The sequence below is a fragment of the Corapipo altera genome, unplaced genomic scaffold, assembly GCF_003945725.1.
Source record: "Corapipo altera isolate COAL_440 unplaced genomic scaffold, ASM394572v1 1b, whole genome shotgun sequence".
NCBI classification, from domain to species: Eukaryota; Metazoa; Chordata; class Aves; order Passeriformes; family Pipridae; genus Corapipo; species Corapipo altera.
The window spans coordinates 19166164-19189276 of record NW_020884881.1 but is presented as its reverse complement, the minus strand read 5'-3'; the positions used below and the strand labels follow the sequence as shown (position 1 = coordinate 19189276).

General features: G+C 46.4%; 1 protein-coding gene across 1 annotated transcript in view; it reads left to right on the top strand.

Annotated features, from left to right (window-relative positions):
- The window catches only part of LOC113945639 (store-operated calcium entry regulator STIMATE-like), a 33646-nt gene extending 12467 nt beyond the window's left edge, over window positions 1-21179 (top strand). Inside the window, exons 4-8 of the mRNA XM_027640039.1 lie at window positions 1588-1709; window positions 11285-11397; window positions 12433-12516; window positions 13524-13640; window positions 20537-21179. Of these exons, the coding sequence (XP_027495840.1) occupies window positions 1588-1709; window positions 11285-11397; window positions 12433-12516; window positions 13524-13640; window positions 20537-20650 (550 nt within the window). The 3' untranslated portion in view covers window positions 20651-21179. The remainder of the gene's footprint in view (window positions 1-1587; window positions 1710-11284; window positions 11398-12432; window positions 12517-13523; window positions 13641-20536) is intronic.
- The last annotated feature ends 1934 nt before the right edge of the window (window positions 21180-23113 follow it).

Below are 23113 nucleotides of genomic sequence, written 5' to 3'. Positions count from 1 at the left end.
CTGCTGAGCTTATTTTTGGGGTCTGGGTTGTCTGTTTTGCAGTCTGCTGGTCCTGCTTGGGGGATTTCTAAGCCAGACTTCAGACTTAAAGTAGAAGTGTCACCTTTACTTCAACCACTTTGCAGCTATAAATTTCATTTCAGATTTAACCTCATCTCATTTTGAGGAACTCCTCTAGGCTTCAAAATGCTGCTGAAAACCTTCTGGTCTGTCTCCTTTTTATGTATTAAAGTACTGCACCTTGATGTGTTTCTTTAAGCAGACACAAGTTTGGCTGGGGCTACATAAAAGCTCTAAAATGATGTATTGTTGTTTTTTTAAACAGACACTTTTAAAAGAAACCCTTTCATGCTTATGCTGTGCCCTTTGGGTGTGTTGTTTATTTTTAATGTGTGTTTTATGTTTCCCTGTGCTGCCTGACTTGTCATCCTGAACCAGGCAGCTTAAAAGCCTTCATTCCTGTCCCTGAGCTTTGAGGCTTATACACTACATGTCCTGCCCACTATAAACCACCAGAGCTTCATGTTTGTATTGAATACTCTGATTTCAGCAGCTGGAAACTGTAAAAAGCTAGTCTGAGCCTTTGGATGTAGAAAAACTTAATGTTATGTGCTCAAAGTGCATATCAAAAGCAGATTGTTGTTTTCAGTTTCTTGATTCAGAGGCAGTATTGAGTTCTGGAAAAGGAAATGTTCATTCCTGTAGCTCTGTGCTTGGCATTTTCTTCATGCTGCAGAAATATGGCAGAAAATATTGCAATAATGGAAAACTGCACAAAAAACATTAACCTCAGATTTATTTATTTTTTCCCTCTGGTGTTCATTAAAATACCAAGTGCTGGATTAGATCTTGAACCCTCCAAATCCCCAAAAGGTCCATATGGGTCTCCTGCCTCTGGTGCTCTGTCCAGTGTTGCTTAAACAACCAAAGCTGCCAAGCAAACCTGTCGAGCCCAAATACCCTGGTAGGAATGGGTTCAGCACCTGGATCTGCAGTGGGGACCCTGAATTCAAGGTTTTTGGGGACCTCAGGATGGCTGCTGCTGAGCCAGGGCTCATCACCTCTCCCAAAACCTGCCTCTGTCTGTGTCTCTGCTTGTAGGAGCCTCTTGCAGCTGCTCAGTAAAATGGACATTTTACCTCTTCTGCTGCTCGGTTTGTAGAACAGCTGTGGTATCCAAAAAGCTGCCATTTTCTTGTATGAAATTCCAGAACAGTTTTGTTTCCCCTGAACCTTGGGATTTTGTCCTAATAAGAAAAAAAAGATGCTGCAAATGGATAGTGTCCTATTTTGAGGGTAACTTTTAAACAGGTATAGCCCAGGAAGTAATTAATGCTATATGAATAAATGAGGAATGCCAGAGAGCTGGTGGAGCCTGCTCCCTTCTCTCCTAAACAGGTTTTTAAACTAAAAAATTGCTGGTAAGGCTGTAGGAGAAATTCAATAAAAGAGAAAGGAAGGAAGGTAGGACAGTTAAGTGCACTTATTGAAACTCTTGGGGGTTTTTATTGATTCCCATATTGAAATTAAATATTTTGAATAAGACTTGAGAACACAACTGAAACCTGAATTTCTTTCTGCTTTTAGCTACCTTATTAATTTCATCCTTGATGCCACGCTGGGGATGCTGCTGATCTGGCTGGGTGTGAAAGTTGTCTCCTGGATTGTGCAGAACAAGAAATACACCTACTTGGTCTTTGGAGAGTATGGTGGGTGTCAGCTGCTCCACACAAAGGTGACTGGGTTGTGTTCCCAGCTGGGAATGGGGAGAAGAAAATGGCAGGAACTACATTTTGGGGCTAAAACATGTGAGTCTTTTGTTACCCCTTCTCCAAGGAGCTCCTAGAGTGTGGTGTTAATTGCTGGGACATCACTAGGTCGTGAGTAACTCTTGCCTTGCCAAGCACACTTTTGAGTGTAGCAGGTTGGTGGTGAAAGGCTGAACGTTTCCTAGAGTGGATAATATATCCCAGGACATACATAGGATAAATTAAGATGTTTGGGGGTAGTAGTGGTGACTTCTGTGGGATTCTTTCATGATTTTTTCCCCTACCTCTCCTTTCAAAACATGGAGTTGTCCTTGCATTTCCCTTGAGCTGTAATAGGCATCAGCCAGGCACAGTGTGGCTCCAAAACTGAGTTCCCGAGTCTGGCCTCTCTCTTCTTAAATTCCTGCCTTGAGATGGAGAAGTATCAGAAAAGCTCCTCTCAGTCAGCCCCACTAGAGGGTAGCAGTTCCCTTCTGAAAGAGCAGAGCCAGCTTCCAGGAAAGCATATCTTCTCTGGCTTCAGGAAAGAAAAAAATTAACCCTTTGTAACTGTTTTACATTACGCCTAATATACAAATGAATTCAGTCTTGTATGAATAAGATGTATTTTCTCATGTAAATTGCATTCTCGTCTTAATAATTGAGTCTGTTCTGAAGTTAGTCTTGTTCCTTTGTATTTTTAGTAGCTGGTCTGATAACTGAGCTGGTGAAACTTGGATCAAACTAGGATTAGGTTGGAGGCCCCACTAACCTGTGAACTTGAGACTCACAGTCAGCACATGTAAATGGATCATGGCAGAGGGTGAAGGGAATGGTTGGGTTTGTGAGGTAGCAGAAGCAGTTACAGACTGGGAACGAGATGACAAGTGAGTTGAAATGATGGGATGTGGCAGGCCAGTTCTCCTCAAACCTGAGAGTGGCTTTAAATGCTTCATTGATCTCCAGAGCAGGTTCAACATCCTCACAACAGGCATTTCATGGGGACTATTTTTTTTTATTTTCCCTAATGGCTCCTCCTTTATAATAAGGTCACTCAGATGAGGCAGCAGAAGAGTCCAGATATTCTCAGTTCAGGGACTGGCATTTTCCCTCTTTTGAGCAACAAGGGCTGGAAACCCAACCACAGCCATCCCAGGGCACAGCTCGAGCTCCACGTGCCACGTCTGCAGTTGAGCAGCCACAAGGAAACACTAAAAGTGTATTGGCAGAGCAATGATGAACTTCTGTTGAGCTGCAGCTGGCCCCTCATTAGGGCTGGCTTAGACTACAGAAACTGCTCGTTCCTCTGAGAAAATCTTGCTTTCATTAGTAAAAAATAAGTTTCTGCTGTTGCTTGAATTTGGTTCTTGAAGTGGGGGATTAAATGTCTCATCCACCAAATGGAGTTTTTGGTGCAGGTCTCTGGCCAGAGTGACCACAATGGAAAAGTTAGGTAGGAGCCAAGTGGCATATCCAGGGCAGTCCTGTTGCAGGGCTGGGGAAGCAGAACACTGCTATTCTCATCTCGGGTGTTAAGTAACTTCCAAACCAGTTTGGAAGATCCTTGTAAACTTTGTACACTTTGATTCAGGCTCCAGGAACATGATTCATTTTCTGGCCTAATTGCTGTACCAGACTCGACGTTGCTTCCTCAGTTCCCCTGAGAAGCAAAAGTGTCTCTTGCAGTCCTGCAGAGGAGGAAGGGCAGAAAGCCAGGGAAGCACCAAATCCATGTTGCAAACACCAGTCAGTGCCATTGCTGTAAACATCAGGAGAGAAGGGTTGTGTCTTTGGCTGGTACAGCCAGGGCCCATCTTCCTGCATCAGCTTGGAGCCAGAAAAAGAATCTGTTGTAGCTGCGTCCTTCCAGCTTGTAGCTGCATCCCTGCAGCTGATGCAGACCACTGCAGATATCCTGAGGTTTGGGCTCCAGTAGCCCCTCCTGCTCTGTTTGGTTGGTACACCTGCCTCCACAGCCCCAGGAGGTTCTCCCTGTGTGACTGCAAGAGCTTAATGGAGAAGCAAAAAAAAATGGGGAGGGAAAGCACCCAAATCCACGCTGCTATTTTAAGCATCCAACTGCCCAGAATTGTTTAGAAAAATCAATTGCTTCCATATTTTCAAAAACCCAGAAACAGTCATTTTGAGATCAGCCTCTCTTGTGCTTGAACTTGTGGCCAAACACTGCTGCAACCAGGAATGACCTGTTTTATAGCTAGTGCAGTCAAAGGCTCCTGTATGTTTGTGTTCTTCCATCTTTGCCCAAAAGCTCTTCATTACTCTCTGAGCTGCTTCTAAGCACAGGAAATTGCATTTTAAAAGGTGCTGCGTCCTCTAAGGTTGCTTGGCTCCTAAGATTGGAGAGGTGTATTCTTGGTAGAAGTGAACTTTGGGAGATGGTGGTTGCCTTACATATACTCAAAGCTACAAAGTCCCATCCCTGGAAGCATTCAAGGCCAGGTTGGATGGGGCTCTGAGCAACCTGGTCTAGTGGAAGGTGTCCCTGCCTGTGGCAGGGGGATTGGAACTGGATGATATTTTTAAGGTTCTTTCCAACCCAGACAATTCTATGATGATTCTGTGGAACTCCACAAATACTCTGTGTACCATTGCTGTAGCAGGTCATGGCTGTAGGTGCTCTCCCTGTAGGGAACCTCTGCAGGGAGGAGAACAAAGCAGAGTTTAAGCTTCAGAGGACATGAGAAGTGGATACCAAAGGTCTTGGAGCTGCTACTGGGCCTATACAGACTGAGCAGGGGAGGTGCTGGCTGTAGTCAGTGTGCAGATCAAGCCTGATTCAGTTTTCTGCCTCGCCTCCGACCTGTTTCAGCCCTCTCCTTCCCCTATTCCCATGGCAGTGAGCAGCTTCCTAGAGGGAACCTCTGGATGGCTGCAGTGTCCTGGTGTTTTGGTTGTCTAATAACTCTCAAGCATTACTTTAAAAATACTCCAGTATTTTTTTTAAGTAAGTAAATGCTGTGAATTTGCATTGAGAGATAGTTTTTGCGATGTGCAAGTAAATTTTTCTAGAGGAACATTAAGAAATGAGGGGAATAAAAAGAGAATGTTCTCTCTGGATGCCCATCTGGATGTTGACTTGTGTGGGACTGTGGTTGTGGTCACTTAGCTGAACCTGATGCTTTGTGCTCATTCAGAGTCTGGAAATGGAAAGGCATGTTGCTTGGAGGCCTTTAAAGTCTGTTTAGTGGCTCGTTGAACTCTGCTGGTCAAACTTAGCTCTAGGAGAATATGCTCTGTGCCAGCTGCTGAGTTTAACTGAGGACCTGTGTAGGCCGCTTTTGGCCCTGTGGTGATGTTGTACAAAATTTCCATAACACATATTCCCACGTCCTGGAGCAGCCAAGGGAGCTGGCTGCTAATGCTTGAGGAAATACAGCTGAAAATAGCTCTAACCTGAGAGGCTGTCCTGTCCTCAGCCTGCTTGGCCTTTCCACCCCTAAGACCGGGAGTGGAAAAGTAAGGAAAGCCCTGAGGATCATCCTCAAATGGTAGAGTGTGTGGTCAGGTCCCTTTCTCTGAGCAGGGGTGCAAAGCTTTGGAACTCCTGGATTTTGATGGCAGCAGCAGTGTTTACCCTGCTGAAGCAACAGTATCTCTACAGACCAGTGATTCCACTGGTGTGACACTGCAAACTGGGAACAGATTCCAACTATTCACTTACTTTTTTCCAGTTCAGCGCTGCAGCAGGTTGCCCAGAGGAGTTGTGGATGCCCAGTCCCTGGAAGTGCTGAAAGCCAGGCTGGATGGGGCTCTGAGCAACCTGGTCTAGTGGAAGGTGTCCCTGCCCATGGGGTGCCTTCCAACCCACACCATTCTATGATTCAGTCGTTTTGGTTCAGATGCAAAACTTGCCAGAGAGGGTCTGCGGTGCCCACCAGACCTGTCTGGGTGTTCTGGTGCATCAGGTGCCCATCTCTGAAAGTCTGTTCTCGCCCTCCAAGTGGGCACTTCATGCAATTCAGATATTTCCTGCTATTTCTTACTTGCCTCTGTACTTGGCACTGAGAATTAGATCCCTTGGTTTTGGAGGTACTATTTGAGTATCTCTTTAAAAGTTTTTACTGACTTCTTCTGTCCCCACCTTGCCACCCAGTACAACTTTCAGTGCTTTTAAATGTTTGCCTTTCCTCAAAACCCCTGAACCCTCTGCTTTGGCTGTGGTTAAGCTTTTTGCTACCTGCTCCATGCACACACAGTCCCCAAAAGACTGTAAATAAAGCTGTCTGGCAGTAACATGTGGGCTGTGCTGACAGCTTGGTGCATTAGGCAGCTGGATTAAAACTAATCCTGTTGTGTGGTAACAGCTCAAATACCTCAAGCAGTGCTGCTTTTACTCTGCCAGCAGTTGGGCTCCCACGCACAAGTGGAATATATGAAACATGTCTGTGTGAGGTTCCTGCAGGCTCCAGTGGTCCTTGGGCTGCTCCAAGAAAGTCTTGCTGATGGTGGGGAGCACCAGCAAGGTTCTGGAGGAGGACAGTCAAAATTCAACGTGTACATCCTTTGGGATGAAGGTGAAGGAGGATATTAATTTCTCTCAGGGTGGGAGATGGTTGTAAGGAGGTTTTAGCAAAGGGTGTTCATTAAGCTAAAAGGAGAGGCTTGTGATAGACTCAGTGTCTATCCATGGTCCTACCTTCCAGCTAGGACCAGGGACAAGAAACTGAGAGGACTCAAAGAGAGTGTGATACATAAAATCTCCTAACAGGTATGATGTTGAGCCTGCAAAGATGCTTTGGACCAGTTCCCCACTCTAGTACAAGGAAAAGGAAACTCTGAACATAGCGAGAAGGAAGACATCTATTTTATTTTAATTTATTTTTTAGCCTCCAGGTAGCAGACTCGTTTTTGCTGGCTGGCAGCGTGGTTTGGCAGAAAGTCTTGTACAAAGAATCCTTTCCCATCCATGGAGCAGGGCGCTTCTGGACAACGCTTCATCCATTAAAGACGTCAAGTTGTATCTGAGGATGCCCCTGACTACCTTGCTGTAGGAAGCCAGCCCCTACATGAGGTGTGTGGTCAGCTGGGATCAGCTCAGCTCTTCCAGCCTTGCTTCTTCACTGTGGAAGGTGTGTCCGTGTGTCTTGTGGGCTTGTCCAGGGACCACACCAAAGGCTCCATTTTCCCTGAGGAGATGCCAGAAAATATTAACTTTCGTGTTCCTGGCATCGTTCAGAGTTAGATGCACTAGTGGTGAGTTAGGCCTGGATGATGGACTTTGAGGTGGATCAATGGTTCTGGGATGACTCCAAACCTGCTGTGGTAAGAAGGAGACATTTCATTCCAGGGTGAAAACAACCCACTGTCTCTTTATAGCTAAAATTCTTGCAGCACTTGGGCCGTGCTCCTGTTTCATTTTCATCTTTGCCTTGAGTTAGCTTGGTACAGAGCAGCCTCCTGTCCTTGGAAGACCAAGATGTAGTAAAAACTTTGGAGGCACTCTCTCATCTCCCTGTCAAGGGTGGAATTTAAGTCCTGTCTAAATCTGTTCTCCAGGATGAGTTGCTCTGTGGAAGTCTCTCATCCCATAGTCCAAAACCAAAGCTCAGAATTGAAAAGGAGAAGGAAGAGTTGGATTTGGTGATCTTAGAGGTCTTTTTCAACCTAAATGATTCTATGACTGTAGGACAAGGTTGCAAAACAGTGACAATTTTGAGCTGCTTAAGGTGATAGAGCAGGTGGCCAAATCTGGCCTCTGTGTGGCTCTGTGGTTCTCTTTCCATATCCTTCCACTGGACATGTAAGCAGTGCTGATGTCCAACTGTGGAGAAGATTCACAGCATCTTCTAGAGGTGATGCAGAAAAGGCCAGAGCGAGAAATATGAATACTTGAAGCTCTGGAAGGATGGATGTAGCTTTGACAGGGTGGGATGTGGTGGGTAAGGGGTGCAGACCTGTTCTGTTTGATAGTGCAGGCTCACTGTACCAGTTACACTTGGCCAGTAAAGCTGGCCTAACTGGGGCAGACCTTTGGTCCTGGAGAACTGGGGTTTGCATGGAGGGATCTTGCACAGTATAAACAGTTATTCAGCAAAGAAGATTTTCTGAAGGAAACCTCAAGAAAACTCACGAGCAATTTGGTGGCTTTCTTGTGAACTGAAAATGAAGGGAAAGGGAAAGTTTTTGGGGTGAGAGCCTGTTTAATCTTAACTACACAGGCAGGTCCATTCCTAGAGTGAGTTAAGGAGCAGGTTGTCTTTTGTAGTGCCTGTGTATCAACCTGCTTAGCCAAAACCTGCCTCAGGCTGTCTAGTGCACAGTATGCAAACCTAAGAACCACAGTCCACTGTTGGGATGATGGATGGTAGTGGCCTCCTATCCCCAAAAGGGTGTGAGGTGGGCAGGTATTTGGGGAGATCTCAAACTCACTGCTGCTTTTTAGGCAAACTCAGGTGACAGAGGGAGCTGTTCCACAAGTGCCAGTGCAGAAGAGCAGACTTGCAAAGGCTGCTGTGGCTGTTAGTCCTGTCCCCCCACAGGGGACAGAGCACAGCTGACAACACAGAGCAAAAGGGAAAGAGTTCAAATGCAGGAAGGACACAATGGATGTGCTTGTTTTCCTGATTTGTTTGTACTTGGAACTCTAGTGGGTGATGGCAGTGTGGGGGTTTGTGGGAGAATTGGTTGGCCTTGGGGTATGGGGCAAAAAGGTTCACTGTACCTGTGCCAAAGGCAGCCAGGCACCCAGGTCTGTCAGGAGAGGATTTCAGGAGGATCAGAGCCTCTCTCACATGAGCCCTTGGCTGCCAGCTGCCTGTAACACTGCTCCCATCTCCTCACAGACCACCCATTAAGCTGTTGTCGGCCAGGGAGCGGAGATGTGTGCTTTCCAAAATCCTCTGTGGGCTCTGCTGGTTGTCCTTGCACGTAACCTTCCTATCTCCCTCTTCCTGCCCTCCCTCTGTGCAGTTGCCTGCTGGTTTGGCTCTCTCTGCTTGCTGTCCTCATCTCTGCACCCTTGGTCTCCCAGTCCTTCCCTCTGCTCTCCTTTGCTTCCTTCTCAATCGTGGCTTGAGCAGTTAAAAAGTTGAGGTGTGAAGTGATCCTTTGGAGATCTCTGGCACAGAGGTGCTACCTGGAGGACTTTGCTTTCTGGCTGTAACTTTGCAACCAGGCAGATATTTTGGTACATTGCTAACAAATGACAAAATATACATGTAAACCTGTTTTGCACTTGCTGGGAAGCAGATCCCCATAGAGCTGGTACTTGGTTGGATGCCAGCTCTTACTAAATCCTGATATGTGCTGCTGGTTTTTATAGCCAGAGATTTGCATAGTGGTGTGGATAAATGCAACGTGCTGGTGTGGTCTTCCCCTGCCACATCTCAAAGAGAGTTGTGCTGTAGAAAAGTGGGGCAGAGCTCCCAGCCTGCTGCCATCTGACCACGTTGAGCGTTGGCATCTCGGTGCCAACTGCACGGGTTCCTTTGAGCAGATGGAATTCCAAATTCCGGCCTGATTATGCTGGAAACAAGTGTTGCCAGGGGTTATCTTTATTTTTAAGTGGTAAGAGGAAATGCTGCAGGTTTCCTAAGGCAGATACTGTGGCTCAGTTTTGCAGACCTGAGATATTCTGAGGAGCCTGGGAAGATGATAAGCTGCTGGCAGAGCTCTTACAGGGAGCTGAAGCAAGCACATGTAATAGATATGGTACCATTATTGTTGTTAACAATACAAATATGCTTTTCCTTATTACTTAGTGAGTACCCCATTGGAAACATTCATATTTAATTAGCATTGATTCTTTTTGAGTGAGTTGCTTTAAAACCTGGGGCGATGGAGCCCCTGTCTCTTGCTCAGACAGTATCACATAACCAGCCCTTCACTTCATCAGCAAAATAAAATAATTCTGTTCAGGACTGAAAAATTATGCTTCTTGTAGTGAAAATGGTGACCTGAAACTTTCAAGCTATTCCTGGTGACTCTGTGGGTAAGGCTTGGCTGGGAGCAAATTGCAGGTGATGTCTTTAATGATTTATTTCATTTTTACTTTATTTTATAGAGGAGTGTACGGATTACTGACTGGTCCTTGTAGAGGGGAGAGTCAGTCCACCAATGGCTTGTCTTGGGGATTTCTGTTGGGATTAGCTTTAATTCAGAAGGGTTTATCAATCTGCCATTCTGCTCAAAATGTTGCAGGATTTTGTGAGCTACTCCCATGTGGTTCTTATCCACTGGAAGGGTGAGGGAAGAGTCAGGGAGACCCAACTCTGTGGACTTTTCTAGACTTGTTGATATGAAGATAAAGGAAATCTTTGTTCCTTGTGAAAGGGAAGCAAGGAAAGGGGCAAAGCAAATTACTAATACCCCAAGGCAGCACATGCTTCTAAAGAACAATTTGAATAGGATGCTGATTTTTCTGAGCTTTCAGACTTTCCCTGTATAAAGGGTCTAGGTGGTCTGTGCTTTGAGGAGATGCAAAGCAGGCCTTCTGCCCCTCAGATCTCTGTATCCATCCAGATAAACACCATGGGGAGAATATTGGGAATGCCCATCAGTGGCTGAAGGAGAGGAAAAAACCATGCATCTCCAAGGCTGTGAAGGAGATAATATTTTTTTATCCAAATCAAGATACATAAAAGTTGATTCAGTTGTCTTAGAGTTACCAGGAATGGCTTTTCCATTAAGCACTTATGGAAAACCCACACTGTGGCCGTTGAGACCCAGGAGGGTCTGCAAGTAATGTAGTTTCTGGATAAACACAGAGAATTTCTGGTGTTCAGGCAGAGCCAGAGCTGCATTTCTCTCCTTTTACAGAAACTTCTCTTTTAGGATACATGTAGGGCTCTTGCTCCAGCAAAACCATTGATCTGGGAAGGACAGGGAATGGGAGAGGAGATGCAAGGCAAGGGTTTTTGGTGGTGGCTTTCTCCTCTTAGTGGATTTCGGAGGCATGTTGGTGGAAAGGAGAGCAGGACAGGAGACAGATAAATACATGTATTATTAGAATCTTCTGGGTATGTAGGTAGGACTTTTTGAGGCATGTCTGAAATTTGACACTTACTTGCCGTTCAGACTAACCAGAGGTCTGGTTAATTGTCATCTCCATTTCTGAATCAGCCCTAAAAGGGGTAGAAAAAGAGAATCAGCCTCTAGAGCAGAAGGCTGGTGGTGGTAGTGGTACATGTTGTGTCTTGTGATGGAGATCTCTCTTGCTTACAGTCAAGTTTGCTAAATTTTCTCTAATACAAATCAGATTTACCTTTTTTTTTTTTTTTCCCCAACAACTAGAAAGATTTGAACTTGTATCTTGGTATGTTTTGGTCTTCAGTGGAGTAGTGGCTTGTAGACCCATCAGTGACACCAAACCCTTCTACCCCAGGCATGTGCTTCTACAACTATGGGTAGAAATTCTCTCTGCTGATTTTAAATTTGATATTGACTATTTGTCTTCCTGCAGTATGGAAACACTTCCCTATCCCTAAAATCAGCTCAGGTGTCAAGGATGAGACAACTTTTCTGCAAGGCTGTCTCCTCCTGTCCTCTGATGCAGATTTAATGTGTTGTTTTTCCAGGTGACCCTCCACAGGCTGCTGCCTGGATTGGCCAGTGTATCCTCTACTTGCTGATAATGGTTTTTGAGAAGACTGTGATTAGCCTTGTCCTGCTTATCCCTGGTTGGACAAAGGTAAGCTGTATTTTTCTAGCCCCAGCTGTTGTGGTTTGCCTCTTGTCAGCTTTGCCTGATTCCCATTATCATAGGCCTTTAATCCTTAGGACTTGTTGACAACCCTCTGTAATAATTAGCTATTACTTAAGTTTTGGGAAACATGACTTTCATAATTGTTTGGCTTGTGGTACATTCTCTTGCTAGTCAAAAGCTTGTGGAATAAGATGATGCTTTAATTTTCTTTTCCCTTCTTGGAAGGATGGAGTGGGCTGGGCTGGCAGCTGAGCTACTTCAGTTCTGCCAGAGGATTTATACATTATCCTGTCAAGTCAGTCCATGTTGGTGTTTTGTGATCCTGTACCTAAACTAAGGGAACTCTTAGAGACTGATTTGTAAAGAAGTCTCCACGTAACATGTTGTGCTTCTGCCTTCAGCTACTCCCATGTGGTAGTTGATGCAATGGTAATTGTGTTGATCATGAGTTTCTCTTTTAAAAAAATGATAGGCTGTGGCAAGTAGGTGTGATGGATGTAAAACCCAATTCTGGGAGTCAGTGAGTAACTCCAGTTTGGAGTACACTTACACATAATGCCTGGTACCTCACAGGCTGATGTGACTTGACTGAAGAGTTACAGCAATCTGGGAACACTTATCTGTTCCAGTTCAGGGCTTGTCCTTCAAACCCAGTAGCCTACAGTGCTCACACTTGGATGTGAACATGTTCAGTAGCACACACTGCTGGATCCAGAGATGCTGCTGGAATCCTCTCCATGATTATCTTATGTGGCTGGTGTCCTTGTTCTGCTGCTAGGCTCCAAAGAGCCAAGGGAAGTCCCACCAGTTGTCCTGGATAGTTACACTGAAAGACTCACAGTACTTATTTCTGTACAAAATCATGTGTTTGGCAGCTGGGCTAAGGGAATATCCCATGGAGTCTTTCTAAGAGCAGCACTGGAGCTAAAGTTGCAGAACCCTGGCTGGGAGACTGCTGGTGGAAGAAAGCAGTCAATATAATGTTCAAATAATGCTTCTAAATTGTTTTCTCCTCTGCAGCTCCAGCAGATCCTCCTGGGTTACATCCCAAACCCCCAGCTGGAGCTCGTCCTGGTGATGCTTGTTGTGCCCTTCATAGTCAATGTAAGTGGTGCCCCTGCAAGCACTGGGTGGGCTGGTTTGGAAATCAGGGTCCCCCCCCAAGGGGAGTGTGCACAGGAACTGGCTTGGGGGCAGCCTTGAAGGGACTGGGACGGGGTGGATGGGAGTGGAAACAAGTATATCTGTCACTACTGCCCTACCATGGTCTCTGTTCCCAGTTTCTGTCCCTCTCTCTAACCTGCTGGGTGGCCGATTCTTCACCTCTTTGAATAAGACTGGAGCTTGTTAGCTGAAGGCTCATCTCATTAGCAAACTACAGGCACAGGGATGCCCCCAAACCCTTTAAGCTCCTTGTGACCTGGGTAACCTGCCAATCCATCCACTTGGCTGGACTTCAGCTTGTGTTACAGCAAGGCAAAGTGTTCGGGTTACACCGAACTTTTATTCTTCTCAGAACTAGTTTGGCAAAACCTCTTGAAAGCTCAACTGTTTCGTGGTTCCCCTGACTATGGGTAATCATTGATGTTAGACAGTTCCTGCTAAGATGGGAAATGAGAACAAGGTATTAACACTCAGATGCTCCCTGGACAGGTAGTGACTCAGACTCTGAGCTCATACAATGAACATTGCAATGTATGCACCATTGAAAAAGTTGGGACTTCCAGCCTCTCTCCAGCACTCCAGGCTTCATTTCCTGATTTGAAAGCAGATTGTGTTTTTCAAAGAACTGATGAGGGACTGGTACAGGCAGATGAACCTTGAATGAAACTTGGTTCAGTGGTTATTTTCTGGTGGAAACTTGGCCTATCGTGGTCCTTTTTCTTCTGGGTCTTCAACAACTATGGAATCAATAGGACTTGTATGAGAAGAGACCTTGGGAATTTGACTCATTCAACCCCCATGGACCCAATTGATGCAGTGTTGATTTAGATATGAGGTTGATCAAGGCTGGATATCTGGAGAAACCAAAAGGGGAAGAAATATCTGTGATTGAATGACTCTGTATTTTGGTCTTTGCAATCTATTCACGTAACTTCTTTCTCCCCAAGGCCATTATGTTCTGGGTTGTGGACAGCTTGATCATGAGGAAACATAAGCAGAAGGACACCCTAGACATCAATGGATCCATAGAAACTCCTCGGGTTAGGAGGACAGAGGAATCTCAGGTAAGAGCAAGGATGCAAACCTGTGTTTGAGACCAAACTGCAAACTTGTGGGATGGTCTGTGTGCTTTACAGAGATAGTACAATGTACCATCATGTTCTCCAGACCTGGGGTGGTGCTTCATGAATGAGGGTGATGACCCTGTGAAGTCAAATGAACTCTTATCTAACCATCAGCAATGTCACAGCCCATGAAGTTTTGCTGAAATATTGCCCTGAATGATGACAGTATCTTGGGGGGTGAATGAGCTGACTCTTACACTGACCTCTGTGGGCTGACTGAAACTGGTGTGTATCTCTGCACTGTCACTCTCAACTTCCCCATATTTAGTTGTAATCAATCTTGGCTGAGAAGGGCTTGCTTTCCTCACTGTAATTGATAGCATCCTTTTTTTTAGAGGACAAGGCCTAGCCAGGAATCCTGTTTTTGTCAGCATCTGGTATTTCTTCAGCCAGATGGTGGTCCATTAGCTGGAGGAAGCTGTATTTTGTGTAGTCTGAGCTTGATACTTCAAAGTTGTGGTGGGGGAGGAAATGCTGCAGTTCCAGCAGACTTTGCTCTTGTTGATGATGTGTGGTTTGGTGGGTAGGTGGTGTCTGCTTCTTACTGACTTTTGGACAGAGACCGCTGTGTTAGTCCCTGGCATGAATTCCCTTCCTTCCCCTGGCACCCAGACCTGGTTTCAGTCTGTTCTGTGCATGACTCCTGATATCCTGCAGCTCGCTGGCGAGACTTATGGAGATAAGATAATTCCTGGCAATCTCAGACTGGCTCCTGGAGTAGCTTCTGCAGAGGAATTTAGGATGAACAGAAATAGCTCTTGCTCTCTGAGAGCTCTTTCATAAAGAGTACCTCAGCTCTTGTGCTGATGGGTGGGTGGGACAGTTACTGGTGACAATGCAACACACACAGAGGTAATAATGTTTTCACAGTGTGCTTGACAGAGCCTGCACAACAGCAAAGGCTTCTCTGTCCCAAGGGTGTAGTGGGGAAGTGGCCACTGCTCATGAGGATGCAGTGTCAGAGGAATCCTCCCTCTGGCAGGGAGGGCAGGCAGATGTGAGCAGCTGTTGAGACAAGTGAGTCACTTCTCCTGGCCCTGCCTCCAGATAAACAGTTACAGCCTGGTGAGGTCACTGTTGGTAAAGACCTGCTGTGCTGCCTGGATGTGCTGGTGTGTTCCTGAAGGTTTAAGATCAGTTAAAATCACACCAGCTCAGAAGCAAAGGTAAGGAGGTGACATCTCTAGTTGAGACACCAACATCCTTTCCTGCCTTTCAAACCTAAACTTGCTGCATTTAGTCCCATTTAGTGGCTGCTGTGGATACACAGAGAGTGTTGCAATTACTAGTCCTTCATGGAAATTGAGCTGGATCTCTGCCTTGTTCCACGGGGGCGGGGGGAGAGTGTTTTGTGACCTCCAGCTCAGTTTTGGATAACCCAAAGGGGAGATCCTGTTTATTTCCAGAAGCTAGGAAAGACTCTTCTGACAGCTCAGCCGAGACAGGTTGTTTCAAGTTGACAGAAACAGTTCTGACTTTCTTTCAAAGGCTTTTACTATCTTCTGAGTACATGACTACTTTTGTCAGGCAAATTTTTGCTGAGATCTTCAATGTCCAGGTTATTTGTCCATCCTGAAACCCTCTGATCCGTCACTGCAGTGGAGCTGCCAAGGGGACCATTTTTTACCTGAGGCAGTCTGCAGGGATTGCTTCCTGTCTGCTCAGGCATGTTCCTATGCCTCTGGCCCGACAAATAGTTTGGGTAGAGGAGGAAGTTAATGAAGAAATACAGCAGTGGGTGACCTGTTTTCCAGCTCTTTCTTGGCACTGGGCCTTGAGGTATAGCCATAGACTCGTGCTTCATGTGTCAGCTTCTTAAGCTGTGAATTAAAGATCATGTTGGCTGGCTGAGCCCTGCACCTGGATCGACTGGAATTTAGGCTTGAAAGCAGAAAATGAGCATTTGCTGGCCTTGTTGCTGCTAATAACCTGTTTCAGTGGGGGAATTTCTCCTCTCCCTGCTACCCAGTGGAGGAGGAAGGGGGGCTGAGCGGTGTCTGTGTGTGGGGCAGGGCTGGCTGAGGGTCATGTGTCCCATGGTTTATCAGGGTTCATCAGAGCTGTCTCTCAGCAGGCGCCACCAGCTCCCCATCACGCTGCAGGCTTGAATTTCAGCCCTCTACCTGTCTCACCAATGGAGTGTCATTATTTTCACTCCAACCAGCAGTTTGTGTTTGCAAAAGGAGGGGTGGGGAGATAGGAAGGAGAATGGAAAGTGGGGGCTGAAGTTAACCTGTTAAAAACCCACACTGAGTATTTCCTGTAGGGAGAGCAGGAAAACTCAGCTTTGTCCTTGGCTTGGTTGACTAGCTGGGCAGCAGGAAGAAACCCACCAACCAGCAATCCTACCTCTGGTGTCACTTACTGACTCTGTGGCTGCAGAGCAGACCAGAGAAGTGGCAGCCTCTGCTGGGCTTTGAGGCTGCTCTGGTGAGCCAGAAAATGGGCTCTTGCTTATAATGGAGCAAATGCTGAGCTTTTTTTTTGCGCTGAAACCCTGAAAGGGACAAATTCCCTCCTATGGTTGGAAGAGTTTCATCTTCCTTTCCTTTCTTCCTTCCATGTCAGTCTTAAGCTTTGCGTTGTTTCAGACTTTTGCCCTGCCTTGTAAATGTTCATGTAGTCCTTCTTTTGCCTTCTTGTGGGATAGAAAAATATCTTTCTTGAGTGCCAGTCTGCATCCAGTGCTGTTCAGGCTGAGGAAATGCATTCATCTGCAAGGCCGTTGTTTCTGCTTTGTATGTGTCCTGCCCTTGACCTAAGTCTCTTTTCCCTTGCCCTTGCAAGTCCCAATAAACTTTAGATCTTATCAGTGATTTCTTTGTTTCCTCAACTCAGGAAAACAAGTCAGTTTTAATAATATTTCATTTGATCTCTTTTGAGTTTGTTTTTTTTTTTCCTTGTTGTTGGTTCTTTTTTTTTCCCCAAGGGAGGTGGATGAGTTTCTGTTCCTTTCCTGAAGGCTTACATTTTCAGAGAGCCTTAAAGCAAAAGTCTAATACTTTAAGTCTGGGAGGAAAGCTAATACTAATACATGGGGAGCTGCCTTTGGTCAGCATGGAGCTCAGCACCTGTCCTGATTGCCTTCATTGGAGCTGTGACTTCTGGTATTCACTAGACTGAAGATGCTGATAAATGCCAATACAATACTGCTTGCTTATAAGTATTGAAGAATATTCCAAGAGCAAGTTTGATTTGGCTGTTGCTCAGCTGAGCTGATTTTTAATTAGCTCAGACTCGTGGTGAACTGAGGTACCTGATCCTTACAGGGAAGATAAATAAAGGTGGGCATAGAGTTGCCTTTGGAAGGAAACCATCCCACCTGTCAGTCCTGCTGAGTTGTAGCAACTCACCTAAGCTCAGATCCTCTAAAGAGGATGGTGGGATGGATGGTCCCTACTCTGGGCATTGGAATAGACTGCCCAGGGAAGTGGTGGAGTCACCATCTCCGTAGGTGTTCAGAAGGCTGGTGGGTGTGGCACTTGGGGATATGGTTTAGTGGTAGACTTGGCAGTGCTGGGTTAATGGTTGGGTCTTTTCCAACTCTAATAGTTCTGTGATTCTACACCAGACTGGTAGAGCTTTGGGCAAACAGGTTTCCATGGTTAGTGGGGAAGTGGTCCCAGAGCTGCTTTGTTTTACTGCCTGTGCCACAGTTCCTCTCTTCTTCTACCACTGTGGTTTGGTTTTCCAAAAGGATGGAGAACTAAACCAGTAGCATACTGGTATGCAGTACTGAACCAGTGGGCAGCATCTTCTCCTGGCCAGGAGGGATTGGCAGCATGTGTGGGCAGCCCTGTTTCAGTAGTGTGACCCATGTTTTGGGAGCTGCTGGGTGCCTGGTGTGGGAAGAAATGTGGGAGGTATTTGGGGACTGCTGAGTGAGACAGCAGCACATTGTCCCGGGACTGGGACACCACAGCCCATTCCCAGCTGTGCCATGGACCCGCTGTGATCCTGACCTGGACACATCTGCAGGGGAAGAGCCTCATAAAAGTTGTGCTGAAGACTCCCAAATTGGATTTAGGCTTGAAAATTACATCTGAGGGGATGTCCTGTGACTGTCACAGCAATGAGGTGCCGTCTTGATGCTTTCCCAGGGAATTGTGGAAAGGTTACTGGAGACTGTTGGGTCGTGCAGCTTCCTGCAAGTGTACAGTGGGCAGGTGGCAGCCTGAAGGGGTCTGAATGCACAACGCTCCATCTCCATCCATGCTTGGCTGCAAGGGGATTTGAGTTTTCCACTGAAACCCACCCAAATCACCAGTTCACTAGGCCCCACAACCAGCCTGTTGCAGCCTGTCAGTTCAGTGAGCTTATGATGCTGTGTGTGACTAATTACCCACCCATTTTCTCAGGTTCAACAGCACCACAGTATTAATACGATAAACAGAGGAAGTCTTCACGTGAGAGAGATGGAAACTTTCCAGTGTGTGTGTCTTGAACTAAAAAACAATTCCTTGAGACCAGTGGAGGGGGACGTACAACAAGAGAGCTTAATCCTGTCTACTGCTGTCCTTTGAGTGCCTGACTGTGAGGATAACAACATGGGATGGAGGGGCTGGAGTGTGCGTGAGGGTGGGGAGGAGGAAACCTTCCCCTGCGGCTCTTCTGCTCCTTTGAAGTCACTGACTCATTGGAGTTTTGTGTTTCCTGTTTAGTGGTTTTGTTGCTGTGGTGACTGGTCCTGTGGTGCTGCCTGAGTGCTGAGGAGTGGAGGGCACGTGAATTCACAGCTGTGCATGGGGATAGACAGAGATAAGAGTAATTCCCCCGTGCTCCTGGTTTTGCCCCAGGAATACTGGGCTCTGGGAGTGGTTGAGCCGTTGGGGATGTTCTGTGTGTGTGCACTGGGCTGAAAGCCCATTTACCTTCCCTTGTGCCTTTGAGCTGGAAAGCTGTTCAGTCAGGCACAGGGAGACTTCATAGTGACAGTACAGCTTCTCTTGCCCAAACTTGAGTGTTTGAGGGAAGGAGAAAGGGGTAAGATAGGGTTGAGCAAACGGTCTGGTCTGGAGCATGAGTATGATGAGGAGAAGCTGAAGGAACTGGAGGTGGTGTAGCCTGGAGTAAAGGAGGCTCAGGGGTGCCCTTATTCCTCTCTATAACAACCCTAAAAGAGGTTGTATCCAGGTGAGGGTCAGTCTCTTATCCCATGAAACAAGTGATAGGACAAGAAGGAACAGCCTCAAATTGCACCAGAGGAGGTTTAGATTGGATATTAGGGAAAATTTCTTTACTGAAAGGATGGTCAGGCACTGGAACAGGCTGCCCAGGAAAGTGGTGGAGTCACCATCCCTGGAAGTGTTCAGAAAACGTGTAGATGTGATGCTCAGGGCCTGTATTCAGTGCTAGTGAGGCCACACCTCAAGTGCTGTGTCCAGTTCTGGGCCCTCAGTTCAGGAAGGACATTGAGGTCCTGGAGCAGGTCCAGAGAAGAGCAACGAGGCTGATGAAGGGACTCAAGCACAAGTCCTATGAGGAGAGGCTGAGGGAGCTGGAGCTGTTTAGCCTGGAGAAGAGGAGGCTCAGGGGAGACCTCATCACTCTCTACAACTCCCTGGCAGGAGGTTGTAGCCAGATGGGGGTTGGTCTCTTCTCCCAGGCAACGATCAACAAGACAAGACGGCTGGGTCTTAAACTGTGCCAGGGGAGGTTTAGGTTAAATATTAGGAAGAAATTCTTTACAGAGAGGGTTATCAGGCATTGGAATGGACTGCCCAGGGAAGTGGTGGATTCTCCGTCCCTGGAGGTTTTTAAGATGAGACTGGATGTGGCACTTAGTGCCATGGTTTAGTAACCATGGTGGTAGTGGATCAAGGGTTGGACTTGATGATCTCAGAGGTCCCTTCCAACACAACTGATTCTGTGGTTTAGTGGTGGACTCAGCAGTCCTGGGTTAAGGGTTGGACTCAGTCTTTGAGGTCTTTTTCAACCTTGGTGATTCAATGATTCTAAGCAGTCAAGCCATGAATGTTACCCTTGCAAACTGCTGGCTGGTGTTGGGTTTCAGCTCTTCTGCAGTCAGTGCAGCCACTGCCTGAGTAAAATCCAGCCTTTCTCCTCTCCCAGATGATGTGGCTGGAGGATACCTGCACATGGCTCCATCTGCATTGTGCAGACACTCTGGGCTGGTGGCAGTTCGCTCAAAACAGCCCGTGGTAGCTTCAAGTGTGGAATTGGCTCCTGAGAGTGAGGTGTCCCTGGGGGCAAAGGGCAGCCTTCTGGCCCTGCAGCAAACTGAGCTTTCTTACCTGGAGAGGTACCTGTGAGAGGTGTCAGTGCTCTGTTTTGGCTCTCACAGTCCAGGTTGGGCCAGGAGCCTCTGAGCCAGGTAGAAATAAGGTGCTACCAGGTTTAGGACATCACTTCTAAGCTTGCTGGCCATGGCTGAAGCTAACCCTGTAGCTCTGCTTGCTCTTCTGGCTGAGCTCTGGAGATGACAAGCAGCTGGGGGCCTGGGAAAAGGTCTACATATGGTACAGCTGTTCACAAAATATGTGGCCTTGGTTTTTTACATCTCCACTGAGGCTGTAGCCTGGCCTGAACATCCGGGTCTATGTGTGAGTCCTGTCCCATAGGGAACAGAGCCTTTAACTGCCTGTTCTGCTGTTCAGGAGGGGGTTGGGTCACCACATCATCATGGTGTCTGTGCCCAGATCTTTTTGTCTGTTGTTGGAAAGATGGTCTGGATGACCCTGAGACCTTACCCATCTGCCAGAGAGGAGTGGATCTGGCAGCAGACCCGTCCAGGGGTGCTTGATCCCTTCAGCAAGCAGCACTGAGAAGATCTGAGAACTTTTGCTCCATCAACATCTGTCTGTTCTCCTTTCTAGGTGTTGCTCTCTCCAGACATGGATTTTGATCAGTCTGAAAGCGACCAGGACACTTCAGGACTCCATGGAATCAACCAGAAGATGAAGCAGCCCAGCTATCAAGTGGTCATCTGACAACACCGGGACAAGGGAGGTGGAGGAAGGAGCAGCACTGTGATCCTTGGGCTGGCCAAGGAAGGGCAGGGTAGGGAATGCTAGTTGATCCCTATGGATCTGCAGAGATCCTTTTGCCTGCCTCATCTAGATCTGTCCTGCAGTTGTTTTTGGGATGTTATCCGTGCATCCTGTACAGGCTTGAGCAGTATCTGCTTTCCCTGTGTTCCCCTAATCTATACACACGCAGGCATGTTGAGGTTGGGGTATGAGTATGTACTTTTCCTGGCTGGCCAGCTGGGTGTGACTTTTTTTTGTCAAGGCTAGAGAAAGAAATCAAGATTGTTTGCTTTTTTTATAGAAAAAGAAAAAAAGACTATTCTCTGCTACCTGAACTGTGACACTTTTTATATGCACAATACTCAAAAAAATTGGTTTGCAATATGTATTTAAATGTCTTGAATTGGGAAGATTGTCTCAGTGGATCTGATTATTTTTTACTGTTTTATAAGGAATACAATAAATATTTGACCTAAAATTGCCTCATAAATGAAATTACTTCGTGTGCTCAATATTCTCTGCAAAACCCTAATGCTGTGAAGAGGAGGAAGTTGGGGCTGTTGAAATCTTTCCTGACCAGGGAGAATTGTCTTTCTGTAGCAGGGCTGTCCTAGTAAAGCTGCAGATGAAGAGCTGAGCCACAGTGCTTGGTTCCTGTAGATGAGTTGTGTGAGCTGCTTCAGTGGAAAGACCTGGTGCATCAACAGTCCCAGAGATGAATCCCAGTTGCCACCTTACAAGTGAGTGTTTACTGAAAGTTGACTCCTTTTTACCTGGTGTAAAATAAACATGTGAAGTCTCTGCAGGACCCTACTCAAAGTGGATGTGCACTGTTAGCTGAAGCCCCATTAACCAGCCCTGGTTTTCGGGGGGTAAGGGAATGGCCTTGGATAGGACTGCTGCAGGAGAAGACCCTGGGTCATCCCAGGTCTGGCACTTTTTGTTTCAAGTGTGAAGTGCAGGGCTTTGCCCTTCCTCTCCTGTTAACGTACTGTATTTGTCTGTAAAAACACAAAAATGCAAAACACTTTGCAGCTGTCCTGGGGAGGGAGTGAGCACAGAGCAGCTGCATAAGCCACCCCCAGGCTGGGTGCAGATACACAGCTGGGGTGAGACCCACTCAGAGTCTGAAGGGTGGATATTCCTCGGAGCAGGGCCTGACCCAGGATCCACTGAACTGAACTGGTATCCCTAGCTGAGCCATAGACAGCTTTGCTTATTGCAAGGCCGTCCCCATAAAGGATGGGTGGGATTGATCTTTTATTTTCTCTTCTTCCTTTGCATTTGTCCAAGAAAACACTCCTTATTAAGGAGTAGAAATGAAAGGATTTGGGTTTTCTAACTTAGATGGATTTAGACTTTTAAAGGCTGAACTCAAGCGTGTGAAGATATTTGGTGGGGATTTTTTGGGGTTTGGTTTGTTGGTTTTTTTTCCTTAACTTCAAAGTAATTTAGAAGCCTTAGATGCAAATCAAAGGCTTGCATGCCCTTCAGTGAACTGGACACGCTTGGCTACACTTGCAGCTGTGCAGCTTTATACTGTTTTTCTGGAAATTAAGTTCTTTTTGTTTTTCTTTCTTAATGAAGGGTCAAAATCCTACTTTTGCTGACACATCAAAAGGTTTTTGGAACACATGGCACACAGCCCTCTGAATAGATCATTTATATTGCTTAGTGAAATTGGTTTCACAGTGCAACTTCTGCTTGTCTGGGGAGTTCTGCACTGCTAAGGGCTGGAGTAAGTCCTGTGCTGTGTCAGGTCTTGACTGGAAATAGATTAAAACAGCTTCCCTATTTGAAAGTTACTCTGTTTTGAGGTGTACTGGTATTTGGGGATTTGTTCTTGCTATAGGGCTGCACAGTGCAATGCTGCAGCACAGGGGGAGTGCAGATTTGGCCACAGCCAAGTCCTTGTCCTAAAACAGAGGTGAGCGACACGATCTTCATTTTAGCCCTTAGTTCAGGCTGCCTGAGAAAGTTCACAGTAGGCAATAGCAGGGCAAGGAAGATGAGAAAGGTTGTCCCTCTCAAGCATTGTGTAGTCACTGCTGTTTCAGCTACCCTATGTTCAGGAGTCCTGTTCCCTTCTCTGAAATGATGGTGTGGAGTTGTTTCCATTGCACTGCAAAGTCGTTGCTCAGCCTCATTCCTGAGCTGTCTGAGCAATGTGCAATCTGTGGCTGTGTCACTGCAAAACCAAGTGCTCTGTGACACTGTTGGAGATGAGAACAAATGCATGTCTGTATGTGCAGCGGGAGCACAAACTGTTTTCCCATGTCCTAGGCTACTGTATTTAAAGGCTGGATCAGTCTATGTGGTTAAATTCTTATTTTACTTCACCCAACATACTTGTTGCTTTCTGCCAAGTATATGGAGGCTGAAAAACATCATTGACCTCTAATTTTCCATTGGAATTACTTTGAC